Genomic DNA, 21,860 nt, shown 5'->3' with positions numbered 1-21,860 from the left:
TCATGAAAACACACCGCACCGCACACGCCAGACACAGCACCTGGCGGCAGGCGCGCATGCCGCATCGTACGTACATCACGCCAGGCACGTGCGCGCCCGCATGCTCACTCATGCTCACGCCCGGCTTGCACGTGTATGCAAGTGCACAGTCCGGGATCCCAGCACAGGTTCAGTAACGCGCCTTTGGTTCCGAACGCTGCTGGCGTTCCTGTCCATCCTGCCACACTTAAAACTGCCCACCCGCGACGGCGTTAGTGGGAACATCAAAACAGAAAGATCCGCTGTAAAGCAACGGGACAGTTGTTTGGTAAGCAATCGGTCTTGCTTATGTCTTGGCCACCCATTTGCGAATGTGCGTGGGAACCAAGCGCTTGTCAGCCTTCTCGTTCTCTGGGTGGTAGTACCTGTGAGGCGGTGGGACAGTTGACGGGTGGCTGTTAGTTGACTACAGAGTCACCACTAGCCAGCCATCCCTCTCTATCCGAGCCCACCATAACCACACTACCGTAAGCTTTCTTCGCATCCATGCGCAACCCGTCAGACACTACTCACGGTGCACAGCGCCGGTACGAGAACTTGTCAAATGAGGCGTACAGCAGATCAAATGTTGGATCCATGGCTTGGTACAGGTTGTTGATGCTGCATGCGGGGGCAACCAGTGCAATCGGTGCGTCAATGCGGTGTGTCAATCAGGCGTGCCGAGTGAGGGCCGAGTGAGACTGGCCAACCAGTCTGGCAGGTGGAACGGCATCAACCGGGCGGCAAAAACAGGGCGGCATAAACAGGGCGGCATAAACAGGGCGGCATTTACAGGGCGCAGCATCAACAGGGTGGCATCAGGCGGGTGCAGCAAGGGGCAGCAAGGTTGCTTGTTCTTGCCGAATCCGTTTCGCATGCAAAATCTCCAGGCCGGTAGGCAGGCCGCCACTCACCTGCCGTCAATGTGGATGGCACGGAAGGGGTTGCGGCACAGCCCTCCCTCGCAGTAGGCTGTCACACTCAACAGCGCATCCAGCCGGTCTACCAGCCGCAAAGCCAATCCATCCAGCGGCTGCTTGTATCTGTTTTGTGTGTCAGCGTGTCAAGGGAACCAGTAAGTGCGCGCTTAAATGCGTATGCACGCATGCGTGTATAATGATGCGTGCAGTAGCCAACTGCCGAGCGCCGGTTCCAGACAGTTCACAAAACGCACACGTCCTTTCGACTCACAGGTTTACGAGCTCGGTGGGGTCTCGCCCCAGGTCAAACAGCATGCGAATAGTGCCCAGGGAGTCAACATTGGCGGGGTTGCAAAACACAATGTACTTGAAGCACGTGGTGTTGCCAGCGCGCGGCACCAGTACAGGCGGTCCGTAGCCCATGAAGGACGAGCAGGCGCGCACCGCCCGGAAACTCTTTGAGGCTCGTGAAGGCGTGGCCATGTCCTGCGTCAGGTGTCAGTGCGTGGAGCGAGGCGAAGGTGAGGAGTGCTACGGGGGCAACAACGGTGCAAGAAAGGCGGAAGGCACGACAGGAAGGCGGACATGCAGGCCGGTGTGTTATGTAGGCCGTCTCACTGTATACAGGTAGGTGTGGGTTCGCTTAGCAGCCCCAGCAGCTTGCAACACACCGCGAGATGCGAGTTGCTCACCAGCCAAGATTCAAGCGTGCGCACGTTGCTCCACATGCCGTAGTACGGCAGCGGCTCCCGCGCGCTGCCCTGTGCCGCCTGCTGCTGTTGCTGCAGCCGGGCGCGGCGGCCAGCCTCCTCAGCTGCCCACTCGCCCTCGCCTAGCCCTAGCACCTGCGCCAGCAGCCTCCGACCAGATTCTGCTGTAGAATTCTGCTGCTCAACTGATGCGGTCAGGTTGACGGGAGGCGGCGGCGGTGGAGGCCGCGGGGGGCGCCGTGTGCCTGGCGGAAGGAGAGGGCGAGGTGGCAGCGGCAGCTGCTGTGCAGGGCTTGGCGTGGCCACATGAGGGCTGGGTGGGCTGCTTGCTGAAGGCACAGCAGCAGGACTGGGTGGGTTGGCGAGTGGCTCGGGTGGCCTGGACACCGGAGGTGCTGGCAGCGGCGGCGAAGGATGGGACGCGGCTGGTGCAGGGCTGGGTGGCAGCGGGCTCGGGCTCGGCTGTGACGGTGAAGGCGGACTCGGCTGGGGTGGGCGGGGGCTGGGGTGAGGCGGTGGTGGAGGACTGGGCGCAGGAGGGCTGGGAGTTGGCGGGCTGGGCAGAGGCGGTGGTGGAGGGCCGGGGACAGGCGGGTGGGGAGCAGGAGGGCTGGGGGTAGGGGGCCGGGGGCTGGGTTGCGGAGGGCTTGGGGCAGGCGGGTTTGGGGCAGGCGGCCGTGGCGGGCTTGGTGGATTAGGAGGCGGTGGGTTGGGGCTAGGTATGGGCGGTCGGGGGCTAGGAGGCAATGGGGCCGGCACCGGCGGTATGGGCCGTGGTGGGCTTGGGCTGGGCATCGTTGATGGCGATGGGGCCGATGCCACAGGTCTGGGGGGCTGCGGCGAGCGGCGCTGTGGTGGCCGCCGCGTAGGCGGACTGCGCCGGAATGGCGGCTGAGTCCGCGGTGGCGGGCCTGGCGGCAGCGCAACCGGCGGCTGTGAAGGCGGGGAGGGTGGACGAGGAGATGGCGGTGGAGGTGGCGGAGGGCGTGGGGGCCGTGGGCTCGGCGTGCCCGGTGGAGGAGCGGGAGGAGGGGAGGGCGATGCGGGCGCCCGTTGGCCCGGTGGCGGTGTCTGTCCTCCGGGGGTCGGTGGATTGGCTGACGCAGGCTCTGGTGCGGGGTTTGTGGGCGGCGAAGGCAGCGGTTGTGGCAGCAGTTGTGGCGGCGAGGCGCGCGCAGCCGGCGGCTTGGTTCTTGGGGATGGCGGGCGTCGAGTCGGTGGCTTGCGGATCGCCGGCGAGCGCCGCAGTGGTGGCGGCGACATCGGCTGGCCTGGCGGGGGAGGCGACGGCGGGCTCGGACTGGGGGTCAGGGCAGGTGGCGGGCGAGGTGGTCGCGGTGGGCGCGAGCCAGCGGGCAGCCGCGGAGCAGGTGGTGACGGAGGCGAAGGGCGAGGCCGTAAGGGCGCTCGTGGCGGTGGCGGTACGGGTGGCACGGGCGAGGGCGGGCTCGCGCGTGGCCTCCGGGGTGGCAGCGGAGAGGGCGGGGAAGGTTGGTATGGCGGGGAGGGGCGAGGTGACCGAGGTGACCGAGGCGGTCGAGGCTGTGTTGTTGGTACAGACGGCGGCGGAAGTGATGGCCGCCGCTGTGGAGAGTCGGGTTGCCCTGGAGGCTGTGGTGACGGCGGCGTCCAAGGGCGCAGCCGGGGCCGCGGCGGCAGTGGCACGCTGGCTTGCGGCGGTGGAGGATCCACGCGGAGAGGTAAAGGAGGTCGAGGGGAGGGAGGAGGAGGCGGGCGAGGCCGGCCCCCTGGCGGCCGGGGTGATGGTGGAGGTGGCGACCGCGGCCGATGGGGAAATGGAGAGTCGCAGACGGGCCGCTCGCGTGCCGCCGATGCACTGGCGCGGGGCTGGTTGGGCTGTGGGTAGGCTGCGGCGATGGCGTCAAGCGGCAGAGGGGCCCCGTCCAGAGTGGTGCTGCCGGGCTCGGACATTATGCCTGCAAAGTGTAAAAGCGAGCGATTGCGTGAACCATACAACGTATTTGTAAAGGGTGGTAAGGGTAAGCGCAGAATGCCCGGGACCAAACCGTTCGACTGGCCTCCTGTACCCTGTTGTGATGTGAGGGCAAGCGCGGCTGATGTGTTTTCCACACGCGCGCAGCTAGCTCACCTGCCAGGTAGGTGATTGTGGCTGTGAGGTCCACCGCCGCCGCCGTCACCTCCGCTGCATACACGCCCACCGGCATCCCCGGCCCGGCCAGCAGCATCGGCACACGTACGTCCTCCTCAAAGTAGGTGGACTTGTCCTGCGCAGCAGGCATATGGCGTTTGCGCAGTTCATTTCGCTGTATCCAGCAGTCCTAAACCGCTACGCCCCCTGGCCCCCCACCGCAAAGCCCCCGCGACCCCCACCTGCGCCATGTTGTGGCTACCCAGCTTGAAGCCGCTGTCAGAGCTGAACACAATGACTGTGTCATCCAGCAGATCGTGACACGCCAGCCTCGACACTGCAGCCATTGTCAGTTTTGGGCAGCGCGCATGCCAACACGTTAATAGGGGACAGGGAGCGGGATGCATAACGAGGTCTGCGGCTTGCGCCCAACCCTGCAATCCGCCGGCACGCCAGCGGCCCGCAGGCCCAGCCCTTGGCAAAGATATCACTCACACATGAGTGCCAGCGTGTCGTCTACGGCACGCAGCGCTTGCAGCCGTGCTCGAAAGCGGGCGTCTATGTCCGCCGCGTTGAAGTTGTTGGTGCGTTGGCTGGTGAACCCGACCTCAGCCGGGACCGGCACACCCCAGTCCGCGAGCTGTACGTCCGCGTGCACGGTGGGCGCGAAACAGGTGCGTCATGAGGGAGGGAAGAAAGGTCGGGCAATCAGAAACGTTCGAGCAACCTGGATGAACTGTGCCAACTCGGGCCGCAGGAAGTTCTGATCGCATCAATTCGCCACTCCCTGCAAGGTGTGTACAGAAACGGCACGTAGACCCGAGACGTGCCAACCAACCGCTAGCCCCCGGCTGTACGCTCGCCTTACCCTGGGTGCCCGTTCCCCTAGGAATAGGTTCTTGTATTCCGGCATCACCTGCGGGGGGCAGGCGAGATGTTGACAGCAGGCCACACGCGGTGTCACAAGCGAGCATGCATGTAGGTCTGTGCGGTAGTGTACGCAATGCACACATCGTTCATTCCTTTTTACAAAGGTAGCGAATACACATATACATGCACACACCGACACACGCATACCTCCGGGTAGGCGGTTGCTGCACGGCCAGAGTCACGCGGCGCCACAGTGGCTACCATCATAAAGAATGGCTGGTCCTGACCCGCCGCTTCACTGCCGTGGGAAAGGAGACAGGCGCGGTAGCAAGATGAGTAGGGTATAGCAAGAGGGGCATGGCGTGCTGAAGCAGTGGACCGGCCTCCTCGGGACAGCCTGCAGCAATCATGTTCAGTCCGACTCACTCAATGCGCTTGGTGACCTTTTCCCGAATCAATTCCTGCAAGGGCCAGGTGCATGCATAGCTGTCAGCAATATGCTGCTACGGTAACAGGAACACAGCGCCCAAGCAGCAGCACATGCCATGTGCAGCATGAGGGCTTTGGCAACCCAAGCGCGCACGGGCGGCATAGCACATAGCACAGCACAGCAGCCCGGGGATCCCACCCACCTCGTGGTATCGCCCCGTGTAGGTTACGACACCATCAGGCCCCGCACACCCATACGCGGGGACCTGCAAGATATTAAGGAGTACCCAAATGATGTGGGAGGTGAACCTCCAGGGAGGTAAACATGTGAATGATGTGGGAGGTCAACCTCCAGCGGCTCGATTCGTTGCGCCTCCCAACCCCTAAGCGCCCCTGCTTCACCGCCGCCATCAATATGATACCACCGCCGCCACTCACATCCTGTCCGCTGCCGTCCCCGCTGCCGGCGCCATCGGCACTGCCGCCGTCCGAGGATTCATCCGCCTGCACGAGCACATCGGCCGCCGTCCAGCCCTGGGGGCAGCCGTATTGCTGCAGCACGGAGCGGTTAAAGCCGTTGAGGAACTGCCCCACCAGGTACGTGTTGTAACCGGCGGCCTGCATGGGCAACACACGCGTGTGGGACAGATGGTGAACAGCACAAACCCGGCGTAAGATCGTAGAGCACACCCTGCCCGAACTGATGGCCCCGCACCCTGACACCCCACCCCCTTCGGTCCTACTGTCTTCTCGTAGTTGCATAGTTGATCATGCATGGAGTCCTCCTGTCTTCCTCCCCCTCAACCCCAACCCCCTGAATACATTTTGTGATGCCGCCCAGTAACTGGACGGCTGTCCTCATGTTGTTGGGCTCTGGCACACAACCACACACACCTGCAGCCACACCGGCAGATAGTCGGAGTCTAGACCGCGCTCCAGAAACTGAAACGCGCCGCCTGCACGCACGTTGCAAGGGGGATGTCCATGTTTATGTTTGTGGCTGTTGGGCATGACCAATTGTCGGCCGAGGGACACAGGCAGGACAGCATCACCAGACCCGGTTGCTGGCAAACGTAAATATGCTGTATGCGCGGTGTCGAAACGTCAGTTGTGCGTGCTGTTTCGTCCGCGTGTGGACAACGGCTCTTTTCGCCTTCACACACGACTCACCCCGGGCTGCGGAGTTGCTGGTGATGTTGGTGTTGTGGCAGTGCCGCCCCGTGAGGAGGGAGGCTCGACTGGGGCAGCCCGCGACAATGAATTGGGGCAGCTCAAGGCCTGCACACAGGTGGATGCACGAGGGTGCATGGGTGCAGCTCAGGGTGCAGCATGGACTGTGACAACGCAAGATCCCCTGTGTCGATGTATACCTGCTCCCGAGCGCCTAGCAACGCCTGCAAGCTGAACCATATGCGTAATGCGCATTACTGATGGGCCCTGATGGTCAACACGTGCCGTGCGTAACAGCACCCAGCAACTAACACGCATAACCCTGCATAACACGCACCTTGCTTGCGCAGGTACTTGTCCAAAGTTGGCATGTACTTGGCATCAGCGCTGCCCAGGAGGTAATCCTGGTCATCCTGTAGCCATCGGCACGTATCAGGTTTTGAGTGCTTTGCGGGTTGATGGGCATTGGACGGCAGCCACGGGCCGCCTGGTGCAGCGCGACCACGGTGTGCAAGGGTGTGCATGACCCAACGGCGGGTTGCGCAGGTTGCGGCGTGCCTAGCGCATTTTAGCTAGGGCGAAGTGTTTCTTGGCCGCACTATGGCAATCTGCATGTGTGTTGAACAGCTTCACACTCACCGTTAAGATAAGGAGAATGTTTTTGCGAATGGTCGACATGCCAGAATCTGTTGAGGTTGGTTGTCCCTCTGCGCTGCGCAGCCCCCAGCATGGTAGTAACACTATCAATGCGGCCCAGGCCATGAGCACCATACTTGCTGTGCCCTGGCAGCGTGACCAGCACGCTGGGGATGCCGAAGCCCAGCGAGAGGTCGTCATCCACTCAGGCGCACCAATGTTTATTGCATACTAGTAATCATCTATTGCCCAGGCTATGTAGATGCCTGCTCTGCTTGACGTGCACGCGCAGGTCAAGGACAACGGCGGGCGTCTAGTTCTTTACTTCTCGCCCTCAGCGGCTTTCGGCTCGGCATCTTTTGCCTGAATAACGAAATACTATGAGAGCACAACTGCAGCTACAAAACCGCAAAACGTCGTGGCTGGGGCAAGCGGTTAGCCAAAGGGCCGGCCAAGTTCGTCGGAAGGCTGCACGAAGGATGTGAATTAGCACGTCTGCCTTCCAGCAAGTATATATGCCTACCCGAGCAGCTGTGATATTTGTCGGTCATGCGCGAAGGGAGTTTGTGACCGTTTCCCTTCGATAGCCTCATCCCCGCAGCGGACCCGATGCCAACTGCCACCGTGGTGGTGAGCAGGACTCGCTAATGCGCTTGACGTGCGCAAGCCATCATGGCATAAACGCTGACAAACTTACAGGGCCTTCCTTACCTCGCAAGCAGCAAAACATGTTACAGCAGAGGCGCATTCTGCGGCATGACGCTTGACGCCAATCGACGTTAACACCGTTACTAGCTCAAGCTCTGCTGGCATCCACGCACCCGCCATATGGATATCACCCAACAACTCCATCTCCAAGCGTCACCAGTTACATGTTCCACAACCAGTACCTGAACCGCATCACACCTTCACCCCCTCAGCTTGTCTGCCATCCAGGTCCACAATTCCGGCTGCAATTGAGGCGAGCCTCCCTACGCATGCCGGACGCACAGAGCCCCCTCCATTTTGACGTCCCTGTCTGCTCAGAACCGGCCACGGCCGCGCCCCCTGCCTCCCCGCCCGCCAAAGCGGCCTCCCCGCCCGCCTCTCCCACGGCCGCCAGGCGAGCGGCCACCATCACCGCGCCCGCGGCCGAAGCCACCACGGCCGCCGCCGCGGCCTCCCTCCTGGTGCGGCTGCTTGTTGGGGCGCTGCACATAATCCAAGTCCCCTGTGGAGGCAACGCGTATGAGAATTAGGCAAGCGTACCGTTCTACAGTGTGCGCCGAACACTGTTGCGTGACGACCAGCTGCGCGCGGCTCGAGCACCGCCCGACACCTCAACAGCTCGACCCTTGTCCAGGCATCCTACCGCAAACCCACCGCCCTCGCATGCATTCGGCTAGGAATACTAGTCCTGACTGTCCTCCTGACCCACTCCTTCATCGCACCCAGCCCGCCTTTGCGCGCCTCACTCCCGTCCAGCCCTCGCCCCTTGGCACTCACCGAAGATGGCGCTAACGCACTTGACGTAGGAGAAGTCCTCCGCGCTGCCATCCTTGCGCACAGCGAAGAAGGCGCGAGCGTCCGCGTCCCGCGCGCCCTCGAAGCGGCGCACCTGGAACGAGCGCAGGCCGCAGCCAATCTGTGTGTGTGTGTGGGGGGGGGAGGGGCGATTGCAGGGCAGGCAGCTTGTTAAGTATGACAGCTTGTGGCAGTAGGTTTGTCACGACCAGCGACAGCCAGCGTCGCGTGCCTGTGAATTGCGTGACTGGATACGCCCACGAGCCCTGGAAACGCGCAATCGGTATGCGCACAGCCAGCAGGCCTTGCGTGCATGTGCGCACGCTCCGGCGGCCGCAAGGGCAAGGGCGCAAGGCCCCCCAACACGCCCCAACGGTGTGACAGCACCAGAATCTCACCTTGCTATCCGCGTTGGGGTGTCCCTTCTGCAGCAGGTCCAGCAATATCCGGTACTCGTACTGCGAGCAAGGAGCGGAAGTCAGCGTCAGGGTCCGTGCGCCGGCACCGTGGGGCCCAGAAGGGGGGGCTGTCAGCAACAAAGTCTGCGCCCAGCCGCCGCTAATTCCGAAATCATAACATTGATAGGCAACTAAAATTATTCCAGCTGATTGGCCCCAAACGGCTGCGCACCTCGTTCATGTCGGTGTCCAGGCTGGTCGAGTGCTGAAGGACCTTGAAGTAAGCAGCGGCGTCTTTCCCGGAGTTGAATAGTTTAAAGCCCAGAGTCGTGGGTGTGCTCTCGGCCGGCCGCTTCTTGTCTGCGCTCGCCGGTGCATCCTCGCCGCCTTCTCCAGCTGCGTCCTCACCCTCGGCTCCTTCTTCCACAGCTTCCTCCTCTTCCGCTGCTTGCTCCTCCTTCACCTCCACAGCGTCGGGAGTCTCCTCGGCCTTGGGCTCAGCGTGCGCCTCCTGCGCCTCTGCCGCAACCTCAACCTTTGCGTTCTCGTCGGACATGGCGAGCTTCTTGGTGGTGAAAGTATGCAGGGGGTGCAGTGCGATAGGGTCGATATGAAAATTCCAGCAGCCAATGGACCAACTGCCTTAACGGTCGACGCCAGGCCTGCTTTCCATCCTCCGGTTGACGATGCGCCCTCCGTTGCGCATCCGCGATTCACCGTTAAGTCCCTAGGGGCGAGGCTCCCTAGGAGTTCAGCTCGCGAAGCCCAGCTCCCGAGTGTCCCCTGTCCGGCGCCTGTCCCCTCCGGGTTTCCTCCTCCAAGTGCCGTCCATGTCCTCAAGCCGGCAACACCTACAATAAGTTCCATGTGCATCCTGCGCAGTACAAATGCTCTAAACCACATGCAGCCCGAATGATATCATGCCGTGCCAAGTTTGCGCGCAAGACTGCACAACAGCTGGGCTACCGTGACTTGCGTGAGTGCATCTGCGTGAGCGCCGCCACCAGTCCTGAGGCGGAGCTGCCCGGCCACTCAGGCGCCACTCGCCCCCTCCATCTCACGACCCACGCACATAAAACTTCCCTGCGTGCTCCAGTCAGCAGCCCTTTGAAGACTCCAGTCCGCACGCTGGCTGCCTCCACCTCCACAAGTCCACATGACCACGTTCACCGCACGCACTTCCGTCCTCACTTCCCTCCTGTTCCTGCCCCCTCCTCTGCCTCCTCCTCCTCCTCCAAGCTCCATTCCCGTACACTTGCAGCCGCCACCACCACTGCCACTGCTACCGGTCCATCTGGGCGCCGCTGCGCACGCGGTAGCCCTTGGGCACACACCAGGTGGACAAGCTGACTCCCTCCTGCAGCATGCGGCTGGTCTGCGGCTCCGTCAGCGCCAGCACCTGTGCAGGTTGGAAGACAGGCGGAGAAGCGGGGGCCGTGGGGGCATGGTACGTATGGGCAGCGACGTTACAAGGGCGCGTTGTGACGCAAGACCGCCTGGCGCAGTTGCCCCCCCGTGTGCCGCAGGACCCCCGCGCGGTGCCGCAAGCCCCCCTGCAGTGACGGCGGCAGCAGTGAAGCGGCAGCGTGCGCTGGGATCCACACGCCTGGCCCGAGTGCCATCCTTTCACAACCCCCCTTTCCTCTTCCCAGCTCGCCTGGCTGCTTCGCCTGGCTGCTTCCCATGCCCATTCATGAGTCACGACATACATGATTTTGTTTGGTCTGCGTGTGCGCCCAAACTTGCTGCCCACCTTCTCGTACAATGCGTCATTGGTGGCGATGAGCGAGCGGTCGAATACGCTGTAGGCCAGCCCGTCTGCGGTGGTGAGCCGCCCGCCCGCCTCCTCCAGGATGACGGCGCCCGCCGCCACGTCCCATGGCTTCAAGTTGTACTGCCAGTAGGCGTCAATGCAGCCTTGGGAGGCAGGCAGGAGAGCAGAGGGGTGCAGCAATGGTATCAAGGGGTGGTGTTTGGTTGGTAAGTGCTGGGCGTTGCACCTGCTTCCATTTGCCGAAAGTGTGGTAGGCAGCAATGGCTATAGCGGAGTATGTCCGTGTTGTTGCCCCGTCCACATCGCGCCCCTGATGGAGCCGTCCCAGCAACGCTACTTCAAGCTGCTCCCCACGGCCCCGCACGCGCCGCCAGCTTCCGTGCGCATGCTCACCCATGGCGAGGTGGCACATGTTCGCGGCCGCGGCGCCGCTCATGCGCACTCCGCGGCACCTCTCCGTGAACTCCTTCTGCAGCACCGTCAGCTGCGGCCACATGTCCTCGTAGTACACAGCCTCCGTGGTCTGTGTGTGCGCGCGTTTGCGGGCGTGAATGCGCGCCATTTGCGTCTGTGTTTGGCCTTGCCCTCATTGATTCTCTCATTGGTCCGGGCATGTCCAATCACTTATCCATTCCAGCGGTGTCGGGCCCCTAAAGAAGCCGTACTGCCGCTGACATTCCCCACGCCCAGCAATCACCGCTCCCAGCTGCGCCTGCGGCGCCTGCGGCTCCCGCCACTTGTGCTCCGGCATCCACTCTCCCGTTCCTATGCCCTCTCCCGCTTCCGCTCCAGCTCTCGGCTCCGTCACCCACCACGACCGCGTCCCGCAGCTCCTTGACGCGGCTGACGAAGATCTGTTGCCCGTCCACGAACGCGCCCTGGTTGCGCGCCGCTGTGAAGGTGCGCGTGGTCCAAGTCTTGGGACCGCCCAGGAACTCAATCACACATCCCGCCACTGCGGTGCATCAAAGGCACGAGTTCTGATGTTATCGCCACCAGCCATCACCGAACGCAAGGCCGCCAGCCGTCACACGAGGTGGAGCACGACGGGGACGGGGTCCGGCACGAGGAGACCCACCTGGCGTGGCGTGGCGCAGCACGCCCACGCTGACGCAGAAGGACTGGTAGCCATGTGCGAAGTTCACAGTGCCGTCCAGAGGGTCCACGCACCTACGACACGGCATGTTACAACACGTCAGCACGCCCCACACCTCCGATCAAGACGCCGAGAGGGCCAAGGCGACATGCGCACATCCTCACACCACAAGATACCACCCTCGCATAGGCCAGGGCATCATCACCAGGGGAGCCCCGCCTCCCGCTGCCCACCAGCGCCCACCAACGCCCACCAACCCATTCCAACCCGCACTTCTCCGGTACCGACCTAACCAGTTTGCCGCGACCCACCCAGCCCCCAGCCTCAAGCCTCCAGCCCCAGCACCCACCACAGGTAGTCGCTGCTGACGTCGCCCAGCACGCCGCCCTCCTCTCCCAGCACCGCATGGTTGGGGAACGCGGCGCGGATGGCGGCCACAACTGCCTCCTCGCTGGCCTTGTCCGTCTCAGTCACTGCGGCAGGCATAGGATTGGAGTACGGTATAAGATGGTTAGATAGCGGAATGGGATGGGAGTGTGAGCCGAGAGCATGACCACAGCCGTGAGGCGGGCTTGGGCCACACCGGACACACTTCCGTTTCTGGGACCTGTACCAAGCTTGCCCTACACCCGTTTCCTGCAGGCCCCTGTAGGCATAATGATGGGACTGGAAATGACTGTCTCCCACCCCACCTCGACCCCAGCAACAGCAGCGGCAGCTGCAGCAATAGCAACAGCGGCTGCAGCTTAAGTTGCAGCTGTAGCTCACCAATGTCGGTGCCCTCCTTGCGGGAGATGTTGCGCGGCTTGTCAGCCGCGGCCATCACGATCTGATGGGCAGGGCGGCCGAAGGCGGCACGTAGATGCGCAGTGCATTGGGTTCAAGGTAGTGCGCACACCCTTGTCGAAGGCCGCACCCAGTGTGCATTATGGTCGGCTGTGACGAAGGCATGAAGTGGCGCCGTGCGTTCAGAGCAACGCTGCTCAGGGTTCGTGACCCCCCCCCCAGCTTGGCACATCCTACGTGCGTTGAATCCCCTTGCCCAACCTGAGACGGCTGCCCCTCACCTCCGCACCAAGCTGCGCCGCCTTCTTGGCGGTCGCTAGCAGGTCTTCAGCAGCCACCTTGGGCCCTGCCGCACGCACCAGCACCTGCCGGTGGGCCGTCGCCCGCCGCGCTGCTGGCGCCGGCCGGCGCGCTAGGTTGCGCGAGCTAATGGCATGCATCTTGCAGGTAGGCACGCAACACGTATGTTGCGGTGTTCACAACAATTGTCACAACAATGGTCTTATGCGTTTATGCGCTGCGGTTCGATTTGTCGCAAGGGTTCTTCGTTCAAACTGATTTAGATCCAGGCAAGTCCGTGTGAAGGCTAGCGGGTCCGGATGGCTCATGGGCATAGCGGGCCTTCCTTGCAAATTGCGGTACAAGCCCGGAATGGGTCCCCCGGCCATCACCAGTATTGCTATGGGGGCATTAAGTGCCTCCGTGTATGAGAGCTGCTTTACAATTCCCATACAGACGCATGCGAGAGAGTAGCGACGATATGCTTGCTGGGGGCTTATGCTTGCTGTAAGGCCTTAAAAGCAACAGAGTTGCCTGTTGTCGTGACTCCAGTTGGTTTAAGCACCATAGTACACACTGTGCTTCCACAAACGCACAGGAGCTCAGCGACCGAAGGCGCAAGACTCAGAGCCTGCCCAGGGCCCCGAGTTCAAAAACTTACAGTGTACATGGGATAATGCACGAGAGCCAATAGAAAGGACAAAGAAGAAAGTCATGCATGCGAGGGCTGCAGGCCTGTGCAACACCTGAAAGCTGCTTCTTAGCGAGTGTGCGTTCAGCAAATCCAGGCTCGTCAAACATCAATAATTCAAATATATTACATAATAACCTTCGACAATTGTGGGGGAGTCGACGCACATACTAATTATGGAGTGACCGTTGTTTTGACTGTACTCGCTCGCTGATGGCTCCACCTAGATGCATAATACCTAGCGCGCAGGCGATGAAAAGGATGGGCAAGTTACCCGGCCGCGTGGCGCTGCTACGGGCTGCATGGTTCGCGTTCTCCCTGATGGGTTTGTTCAGTTGCGGCGCTTCCACGAGAGATGACCGGCCAAACATTGTGTTGGTGCTGGTGGTGAGCTTCATGTGTCAGCTGTGGTGGGCACTGCCACAGTCGGGCTCGTGCTGCGACGGCTGCCCACACCCCAGGCCCCCACGCCCATGCACGTTCCCTGGGGCCACTCAATTGTACGGAACCGGAATTACGCCGCCAGCGCTCACGTATGCTTACATAGCCATTTCTCACGAGAAGGCGTCCATCGGAGTCGTGTTCGGTGGAGACGCGTGGTGAAGGCGTGTCGCGCATCCCTAAGCGCGCCTGTGACCGGATGCCAAGGTTACCGCCCTTCGCCCCACTACCCCCACGCAGGATGACCAAGACTATATGCTGAACAGGTTAACGGGTGGCCGTGAGGCTGTCTTGTGCACCTACGGTTTGCAACAAAAACATCCACTACCGGTATTACTACCGTGCAACGACCGTCCACCCATGAGCTCCCTCGCTCCCTGACCCTGCTGCCCGCAGCACGCACCCGCGCTACATGCCGGAGCTCGACCGCCTGGTGCGACAGCGAGGTGCGTGTGCCGAACACACACAGCCGCTGGGAACATGCAAGCCTCTGGGGTGGCCAGGATCGGCTGCTCTCGTTGGCATGCACGGTATCCGGGTCGCCCTCTGTGCGTAAGGGCGGAGCCCCTGCGATGCCAACTGCACGCAGCGGCCCCGCGAACGCCCCTCAGCGAGACACACCGAGTATTTATGTCTTCCTTCCCCTTTGGTGCCCTGTCAACATACGTACACACAGGCCTGGAGGTCCAGCACTTCATCACCTCCTACGCCAGCTGCTGCCCCAGCCGCACCTCACTCCTCACAGGCCGGTGGGTTTCACAAAGCAACTCAACTCAACACTCGCGGCGCGACTTGCTCACCTTGACTGGTGGAGGGTCGTCATCAGGGTACAGCGCTGCGTTGCGGATCGGTCCACTGGCACCACTGAGCTATTGAGGCCTTTGAACTTACAGATGGCAGAGCAGACGTAGCACGGGAGGTCTGGGATTGCGGCGGGCTTGTTCAATTCCCGAGGTCTTGCCACCCAGCCAGCTGCCCCCACGTGTTTTGACCGCGCAGGCACTGCCACAACACAAACATGACCTCAAACGCCTGGCCGTACGGTGCGCGGTACTCACGCTGACACGAACGGGATGTTTTGTGCGGACTGGTCTTGCATGCAAACAACACTGCGCTGCATCTTTCAGTGTTGTCGCTATGCACATGTGCTTTCTGGTGCTCTTTGTACACCCAATCACACTCGCTACTACCGTATTCCGACAGCATGCACCCAATGTTCTGCTCTCTGTTGTTGCTCCCGCATGCACATGCACAGGCGGCTATATCAAGTTCAAGCTTGATCAGTTGGACGACCAATACTTGCCTGTGTGGCTGCAGGTGTGTGTGGGGGTGTGGGGGTGTGTGGGTGTGTGTGCCGCAGAACATCCGTGCAAGGGCGTGGCACGTTCCGCACTGCCATGCTTGCTGCGAGAAGCAAGGGCACCGTATGTTCACCAGCACCTCACGACCCACCCAATGCAGGCTGCCGGCTACGACACATACTACGTCGGCAAGTTCCTCAACGGATTCACGACGGACTCGGCGGCAGCGCTGGGATGCCCAGGTACGCTTTTTTGCTACATTCTATTGTGCATTTATGACCACGATCTGGGCGTTCCTTTAGCCTCGAGCAGGCATGCCTGCTTTGCAAGCGTGCCTCGTCATCTCCTGCTGTGCTGCGCTCACCAACGGCCGCGGCACAACGCATGCGCGGCGGCGCACACGCACAGGCGGCTGGACGGACCTGGACGGTCTGGCGCAGGGCGACACGGGCGGCGGCGAGGAGCTCTACTACCGTGACACACCCGTGTTCCTGAGGAACTGCCGCCTCACAGGCGCGCCAGCAGCTGCCGCAGAAGCTGGCGCCCGAGCAGGGGAACCCGCTGGAGCAGCTGCAGGTGTCGGGGCCGGGGCAGGGGCAGGGAAGCAGCAGCCGCAGCCGGGCGGGTCGGCGGAGCTGCTGGATGCGGAGCGCTGGCCAGACACGTTCCTGGAGCCGGTGGTGCGGCAGAAGGCGCTGTCGTACATCGAGTGAGTGCGGTGCTCGTAAGGCTGGAAGTGGAAGGCACCGGTCTACGCTCGCTCGCGGTCTGTCATGCGGTCAACCGGTTCAGCCCGAACAGCGGCCTGGTGGGCTTTGCAGGGTCGAGCCCACAATGCGCACCGTAGCCTGCGGGGCGGACGGGTGTGGTTAGCTAGATAGCCAAGTCGCTGAGCCGCTCGGTCTATGCTGCAGTGCTGCAGCGGCCAAGGGCAAGCCCTTCTACCTGCAAGTCAACACCTTTGCGCCGCACGACTCCGAGGGCGGCTCGGACGCGCTGCCCGAGGTGGAGGTCAAGTACCGGGGCCTGTACGCCGATGTCAAGCTGCCAAAGGTGCGGGGGCCGGGGGCGGGTGTGGGTGGAACCAGATTATCATGATCAGGTTGCGGTTTGGGTACAGGCATGGGGTTTTGGGAGAGGCAAGATGCATGCTCCCGAACATGGGTGCCCCTGTTCCCAAAAGACGTGGTGCGTACGGCATCGGTGCTGTGCCCGCAGAGCGCCAACTTTGCTGTGCAAGTGCCCAAGCAAATCGGCTACTACTGGCCTACCGATGTGAAGGAAGCGGTGAGAGTTGCGGGCTGCAGGTTGTGCGAATGCCGCTTGTGCACGCGCAAATGTAATCAAGGCATGCCGCCGACCCCGTGGAAATTCTAGGCCGCATGCGCACGTAGCCTTTGCTGTACCGCATACGCCTTCTTATTTTCTGTAACGAATACGCTTACGTGTCTCATCCTGTTGTGTCACGCCCTTGTGTCTGCCAACGTGCAGCTGCCCAGCATCACGGCCCGATACCGAGCTCGGCTGCAGGTGCGCACATCAAGCGTTTTAGACCAGCAGCGACACATTCTACAGGGCCCATGCTCACCTCTGCCCATGGCTCCAGCCAGCCATAGCCACGCCTTGCCGCTTTGCTGCTCCCAGTACACCATTCACGCGCTTGCTACCCCATACCAACGCTCACCTCACACTGTTGTGCTGCGGCCGCGCAGGCGCTGCGCTCCGTGGACGACACGGTGTCGGCGCTGGTGAGCCGGCTGGCCTGCCGCGGGCTGCTGAACCGCACCGTGTTCATCTACACCTCCGACAACGGATTCAAACTTGGCAACCACGATATCACGCAGGAGAAGTTCACGCAGTACGAGGTGCGTGCGTGGGGCTGCGGCCAGACGCTAGCTGCGGGCGGCGAGTTGCGCGGAAAGGGCATTGCGGCCTGCAGGCCTGTTGCTGCTGGCAGAGGGGCTGGGGCCCCACTGAGCTCCAGCGTACCATACCTCGTGCGTCAGGCATGAATCGGCGGTCTCTTTGTTGAAAGGCACGAGGGAAGAGGCTCGATACGTGTGTGTGTGTGTGTTTATCCACCCTCGCAGGAGGATGTGCGGCTGCCGCTGCTGATGACGGGTCCCGGTATTCCGGTGGGTGCCGCCACCGGCTCCGAGTTCCAGGCGGCCATGACCGACATCACCGCCACCGTGCTGTGGCTGGCGGGTGGGTGGATGGGGGTGATGCTGGTCGGGTGTCTGTGCGCTGTAAGGGAAACAAAACGAGCATGTGTGTGTAGGTGTGCGTGCGTGCTTGTGGGGTCCACAGGGAATGGGGGCGAGGGGCGGGACGGGGTGCCGTTGCCGTTGAACGTTGGGCAGTGGTGCGTTGTTTGAAATTGGAGAGCACCATATGCTTGACGTTTGAATGGGAGTAATCGTCTACATATCGCGGGTTTCGCGGCCTGCCGCTGGCAGTATCCACGACCGCGTAAGCCCCTTGTACCGCCCTTGCCGTGCCGGCTCCATGCAGGCGCCACCACCGGCAGCACCACAATTGATGGCTCCGCACTGCCGCTGCCCGACTTGATGGCTCGCTACTCCGCCACCACAGCTCTGGATGGAGCCGCGGGTGACGTCAACACACAGTTCTGCACCCCCGCGCCGCCGCCCGACCCACCCAACCCGCCCGCGCCGCCCCGCCCGCCGCCGATGGCTTCACCGCCTCCAAAGCAACCCAACAGCCTCTTCAGCCTGTTCCCCCGGCCGCCGCCGGGTGGCGGCAGCGGTGAAGATGGCGGCGGTGTGCCGAAGCCAGCGACAGCGCCACCATCGCCTGCCCCATCTCGGCAGCGGCCACCTCCGTCACCCCCTTTGTCGCCGCGGCCGCCCACAACTCAGCCGCTGCCGCGGCCGTCTCCACACCAAGCGCAACCTGAGCCGGTGGCACGGCCGCCACCCATACCGCCTTCTCCAACGCCATCGCCGACGCCGGCAGTGACGCTCCCGCCAGCTTCCCACCCCACAGCGGCCCCTCTGCCACCCTCACCTGCACCCGTGCGGCCACTTCCCCCTTCACCGGAGCCGTCACGCAGCAGTCCGTCGCCGATGCCACCCAGCCCCACCGCTCAGCTGCTTCCGCCGCAGCCGCTGCCGCCACAACCTTGGCCACCGCAGCCGCAACCCCGCCCGACAGCGGACCCTTCTCCGGGGCGACAGCCGCATGCAGCTGCACCGACCCCGCGCAAAACCAAGAACCCTCCTAGGGTAGGGCAGATGCCAGCAGGCGCATTTAGGAGCACAAACGCACGCACAACAGTTTGCTCCGCGCCTTTTTCACCGTCCGCGCTGTGATACCTGTTTTGACCTTGACCTGCTGGTGTCTCTCTGGCTGCAGGCCCTTCCGCCACCAAGTGTCAGGGCAGGCCAGCGCCGCCAGACCACGGCTGCAGCGGTTCATGGCAACCAGCAGCAGCAGCGGCAGCAGGTGGTACCGGCAGCCGCGGCCACTTCCGTCCCTGCCACTGACAGCGTGCCCCTCATCCATATGCTGGGGGGCTGGCGGCCGGCGGGCTGGTCTTGGCAGCACGACCTTTGGATCCAGGTGTGTGGAGGGGGAGGGTCTGCTGTGCGTGGCCGGCCGCGTTTCAGCAAGCTACCCATGCCCTGCAAGGGCCTGCCAAAACGGGTAGCGGAGGTATGGAGTGCGCCTGTGCATGACCGTACTGAACTCTGCGTTACCTCTGCCATTCCCGACGTACTGATTTCATGTACCTTTCCCTTTATCGAATAATAAACTATTGTGCAAAACCTACCCCGCCAGGAGCACGCGGAGGGGCTAGGCCTGCACAGCTGGGTCGAAGAGGTCAGAGCCGCCGCCGCCACCACCTCGGCCGCGCTCAACGGCAGCTCTGGACCCATGAGCACTGCAGCGGCAGGGCAAGACGCACTGCTCGCAGCTTTGGCAGCGCGTCCACTGAAGCAGCTCGTCGACGGACCTCGACTGGCCTGGTACTCGGAGGAACGCGTGCGGGTGGCGCTGCGGGAGGCAGCGGAGCAGGTGGTGGCACGACAGGCAGCCCTTAGGGCGATGTCAGGCACCGAAGGCACTGACACGGCGGGCGCGGTCGCTGCTCACAACCAACGGCATGTGCTGCTGGACGCAGCTGCGGGAACGGCGGGGAGTGCTGGCGGGCCGGTGCCGGCCTCTCGCCTGGAGAGCTGGAGCAACGTGTAAGTCTTTCGGAAACCAAGCCGTCAAGCTTGGAGTCACTTGGTCGCTGCGTTGTGCTCGTGCAATGCCGCGCGATGGTTTGATGGAAAGGCGGCTTGCTTGCTTGCCCGCGAGAAAATGACAGCGCTGCGGCATCGCGACTGTGCAGGGCGCTGATTGAGGCGTGGCTGGACGGCGTCTTCAAGGGCAAATACTATAAGGCCATTCGGGCCTGCACCACACACCAGGCCTTCGGCGGTCGCACGCCCTGGACCTGCTACAAGTGAGCAGTGCCGCATGAAGTTGCATTGCTGTGTGCGTGGGGTGCGCGCGCGTGTGTGTGTGTGTGTGTGTGTGTGTGTGTTGATAAACACAACAAAACGAAGCCCTGGTGTGTGTGTGTGTGTGTGTGTGTGTGTGTGTGTGTGTGTGTGTGTGACACGGTGTGGGTTCATGCTACTGCTGCAACCGGACGGTTGCCGCACGGCAGTCGCGGCATGCCGTCATGCAGCCTCCACATGGAGGTATGGACGTATGGTGTGCCAAGTGCGGGCCCCTGGCTGCGCTGACCCCTTCCTTCTGTGCGTGTCGCTTGACTCCCTCAGGTACACCGTACTGTGCAACAGCGTGAAGAAACAAACGCCCTACCTCACCAACATTGAGCTGTACGATCTGGGTCAGGACCCGGCAGAGGTCAAGGACAGGTGCGTAACATTGCTGCCGGAGTGTAAAGTAAGCTGGAGGAAGCCCACAGGTCTTTCCTGCGGGCACAGCTAGCATGAGTAGGGGTGAATAACAGCAGCACCAGCACCGCTAGCGCGCTTTGTATTGATAAATTGTTTGTGCGTTGGCGACAGGTCCAAGCTTCCCTGGGCTCCTGCCACCAGGAGGCTTATCGATAGACTGGACGCACTGCTCACAGTCCTGGCGTACTGCCGAGGAAATACGTGCAGGTGGGAGGATACTGTGTGTGCCGCCTGTGTGTGCACCCATGTGCACAGCTGTTTGCACTGTACAAGGGGCATCCGACGTCCCTAATGCGACTTGCGTGCCGCGCCGCAGAGACCCGTTCTCCCGTATGCACCCCGACGGCGCCGTGACAAACCTTGCGGCCGCCATGGATCCAAAGTATGACAGCTTATACGGCGCATTCCAGAAGCTGCAGTACACGCAATGCGGCATGTAAGTGCGGCACGACAGGGGGGGCTTCACGCCTCCTGTCTTGAAGCAGATTTTTGCTGACAGGCCGGCTTACGGTTCCATGAGCGGGGACGTCTCGGGCTTGCGGGGGGGCACTCGGGGCTCTGGCCATAATCGCCGCGTTCCCATACGACGCATCAAAGTGTATGGTCTACACAACACGAATGCATGCCCACCGCACCCCGTGTGCATGCCGGACAGTCTTACTAATCTTTTGTATGGTTTCTGCGCGCACTGCAGTTACTACGACCCGAAGAACGAACGCCCCGACCCCTTCCTGGCGGGCAGGACGGAGCAATAACGACCGAACTAGGCGCCAGCGCTGCTGATGCTGCTGTTGCCGTATGCATGAGACGCAGTGATCGGGGGCTTGGCCGTGGGCTTGGCGGCACTCGCGCTCCCCCCATATATGCCGACGAGGCGATGTCCGCCGCAGCGCGTATGGGGCGGCTAGCTAGGGTATGTGGGGCTACCTAAAGTATGGTTGGATTGATAAGTGTCTGTGCGTGCGCCATCCAATCCCCAGCATTCCAAGCGTCCTCCCCATCATAATCTTTGCCGGACAACGTCCCCAGTCACCGCTTGAGGAGAAGAAGGATATGCATTCATAGCTTATTACCTGTGAGCAGGGGTCGGGTGATGATGTGGGGCGCGGTGTATGGAGGTGGCATCCTATATGTTTATCTGGGCGCTTCATTGCGCAAAGCCAATTGAGCCCACCTCGGGGACAGGTTTGATTTTGTGGCGTAGAAGCCGCCTCACCCCGGTTAGCGTACGTGCTTGAGTGCTGTGCCGCAGTGCTGTGCCGCAGTGGACACCGGCCGGCCTTAACCTGCGCGCCGGCGCCGCTTCTTGGGCGAGCAAATACTAAATACATGGCGGTTTGACACGAGGACCCTTGCATGGGAAAAGTGGGCTGCGCCCACGCCACGTCTCTGGTCTGAGGCCGCAAGCGTCTGCCTCATGTCCCGGACATAGCCGGGGTCCGTTCGTACAGGCACGGCCCGCCATGCTTTCAGCCACGTCCCGCTGCCAAGCAAAGCACAGCCAGCACAGGACAACCAAACAGCATGAAACGCTCTAGCCACAACACTCCTCACTGCTGCGGCCTACCACATACTGTGCGGTGCTATGCTCGCCAGCAAAGGCCCTAACTAGACACCGGCCAGCCTCAACGGCTCAACCTGCGCGCCGGCGCCGCTTCTTGGGCGGCGCCGCGCTCTCCTCCTCCACGTGGCCTTGCTCGGCCCCTCCGCTACGCACATGCATGTCGCAACTGCTTGGCCCAGGGCCGCTGCCGCAAGGCCCTGTGCCACTGCTGCTGCTGCCGCTGC

General features: G+C 62.3%; 4 protein-coding genes across 4 annotated transcripts; 1 reads left to right on the top strand and 3 right to left on the bottom strand.

The window, feature by feature from the left end:
* Nucleotide 1: 1 nt before the first annotated feature.
* On the bottom strand, nucleotides 2-7,383 carry CHLRE_02g086000v5 (uncharacterized protein). Its single transcript, XM_043059330.1, has 20 exons — nucleotides 6,867-7,383; nucleotides 6,565-6,640; nucleotides 6,228-6,335; nucleotides 5,952-6,013; nucleotides 5,496-5,675; nucleotides 5,261-5,323; nucleotides 5,055-5,089; nucleotides 4,836-4,926; nucleotides 4,627-4,674; nucleotides 4,254-4,398; nucleotides 4,001-4,095; nucleotides 3,759-3,894; nucleotides 3,206-3,585; nucleotides 2,421-3,107; nucleotides 2,012-2,204; nucleotides 1,631-1,893; nucleotides 1,210-1,424; nucleotides 933-1,061; nucleotides 553-639; nucleotides 2-404 (listed from the first exon to the last, which is right to left on the bottom strand). Exons 1-20 carry the CDS (start codon nucleotides 6,903-6,905, stop codon nucleotides 326-328), a joined length of 3,111 nt encoding a protein of 1,036 aa, XP_042926964.1. The 5' UTR covers nucleotides 6,906-7,383; the 3' UTR covers nucleotides 2-325.
* Nucleotides 7,384-7,544: 161 nt separating this feature from the next.
* Nucleotides 7,545-9,323, bottom strand: CHLRE_02g085950v5 (uncharacterized protein). The gene is made up of 4 exons (XM_043059329.1): nucleotides 8,997-9,323; nucleotides 8,765-8,824; nucleotides 8,349-8,487; nucleotides 7,545-8,073 (listed from the first exon to the last, which is right to left on the bottom strand). The coding sequence occupies exons 1-4, from the start codon at nucleotides 9,318-9,320 to the stop codon at nucleotides 7,886-7,888; spliced, it is 711 nt and encodes a 236-aa protein (XP_042926963.1). The 5' UTR covers nucleotides 9,321-9,323; the 3' UTR covers nucleotides 7,545-7,885.
* Nucleotides 9,324-9,369: 46 nt separating this feature from the next.
* Nucleotides 9,370-13,019, bottom strand: CHLRE_02g085900v5 (inositol monophosphatase family protein). The gene is made up of 8 exons (XM_001701682.2): nucleotides 12,702-13,019; nucleotides 12,403-12,463; nucleotides 11,984-12,107; nucleotides 11,617-11,708; nucleotides 11,351-11,493; nucleotides 10,932-11,061; nucleotides 10,518-10,681; nucleotides 9,370-10,163 (listed from the first exon to the last, which is right to left on the bottom strand). Exons 1-8 carry the CDS (start codon nucleotides 12,858-12,860, stop codon nucleotides 10,047-10,049), a joined length of 990 nt encoding a protein of 329 aa, XP_001701734.1. The 5' UTR covers nucleotides 12,861-13,019; the 3' UTR covers nucleotides 9,370-10,046.
* Nucleotides 13,020-13,183: 164 nt separating this feature from the next.
* CHLRE_02g085850v5 (uncharacterized protein) lies at nucleotides 13,184-21,509 on the top strand. Its single transcript, XM_043059328.1, has 21 exons — nucleotides 13,184-13,777; nucleotides 14,072-14,097; nucleotides 14,228-14,277; nucleotides 14,508-14,580; nucleotides 14,831-14,874; nucleotides 15,087-15,148; nucleotides 15,293-15,374; nucleotides 15,541-15,841; nucleotides 16,047-16,185; nucleotides 16,351-16,419; nucleotides 16,624-16,662; nucleotides 16,845-16,997; nucleotides 17,223-17,340; nucleotides 17,647-18,380; nucleotides 18,511-18,717; nucleotides 18,937-19,346; nucleotides 19,496-19,609; nucleotides 19,932-20,030; nucleotides 20,184-20,279; nucleotides 20,389-20,508; nucleotides 20,767-21,509. The coding sequence occupies exons 1-21, from the start codon at nucleotides 13,652-13,654 to the stop codon at nucleotides 20,825-20,827; spliced, it is 3,123 nt and encodes a 1,040-aa protein (XP_042926962.1). The 5' UTR covers nucleotides 13,184-13,651; the 3' UTR covers nucleotides 20,828-21,509.
* Nucleotides 21,510-21,860: the final 351 nt, after the last annotated feature.

The sequence above is a fragment of the Chlamydomonas reinhardtii genome, chromosome 2 (assembly GCF_000002595.2).
Source record: "Chlamydomonas reinhardtii strain CC-503 cw92 mt+ chromosome 2, whole genome shotgun sequence".
In the NCBI taxonomy this organism is placed as follows: Eukaryota; Viridiplantae; Chlorophyta; class Chlorophyceae; order Chlamydomonadales; family Chlamydomonadaceae; genus Chlamydomonas; species Chlamydomonas reinhardtii.
The sequence above is the reverse complement of the archived record's forward strand: the minus strand, read 5'-3'. Positions and strand labels throughout refer to the sequence as shown.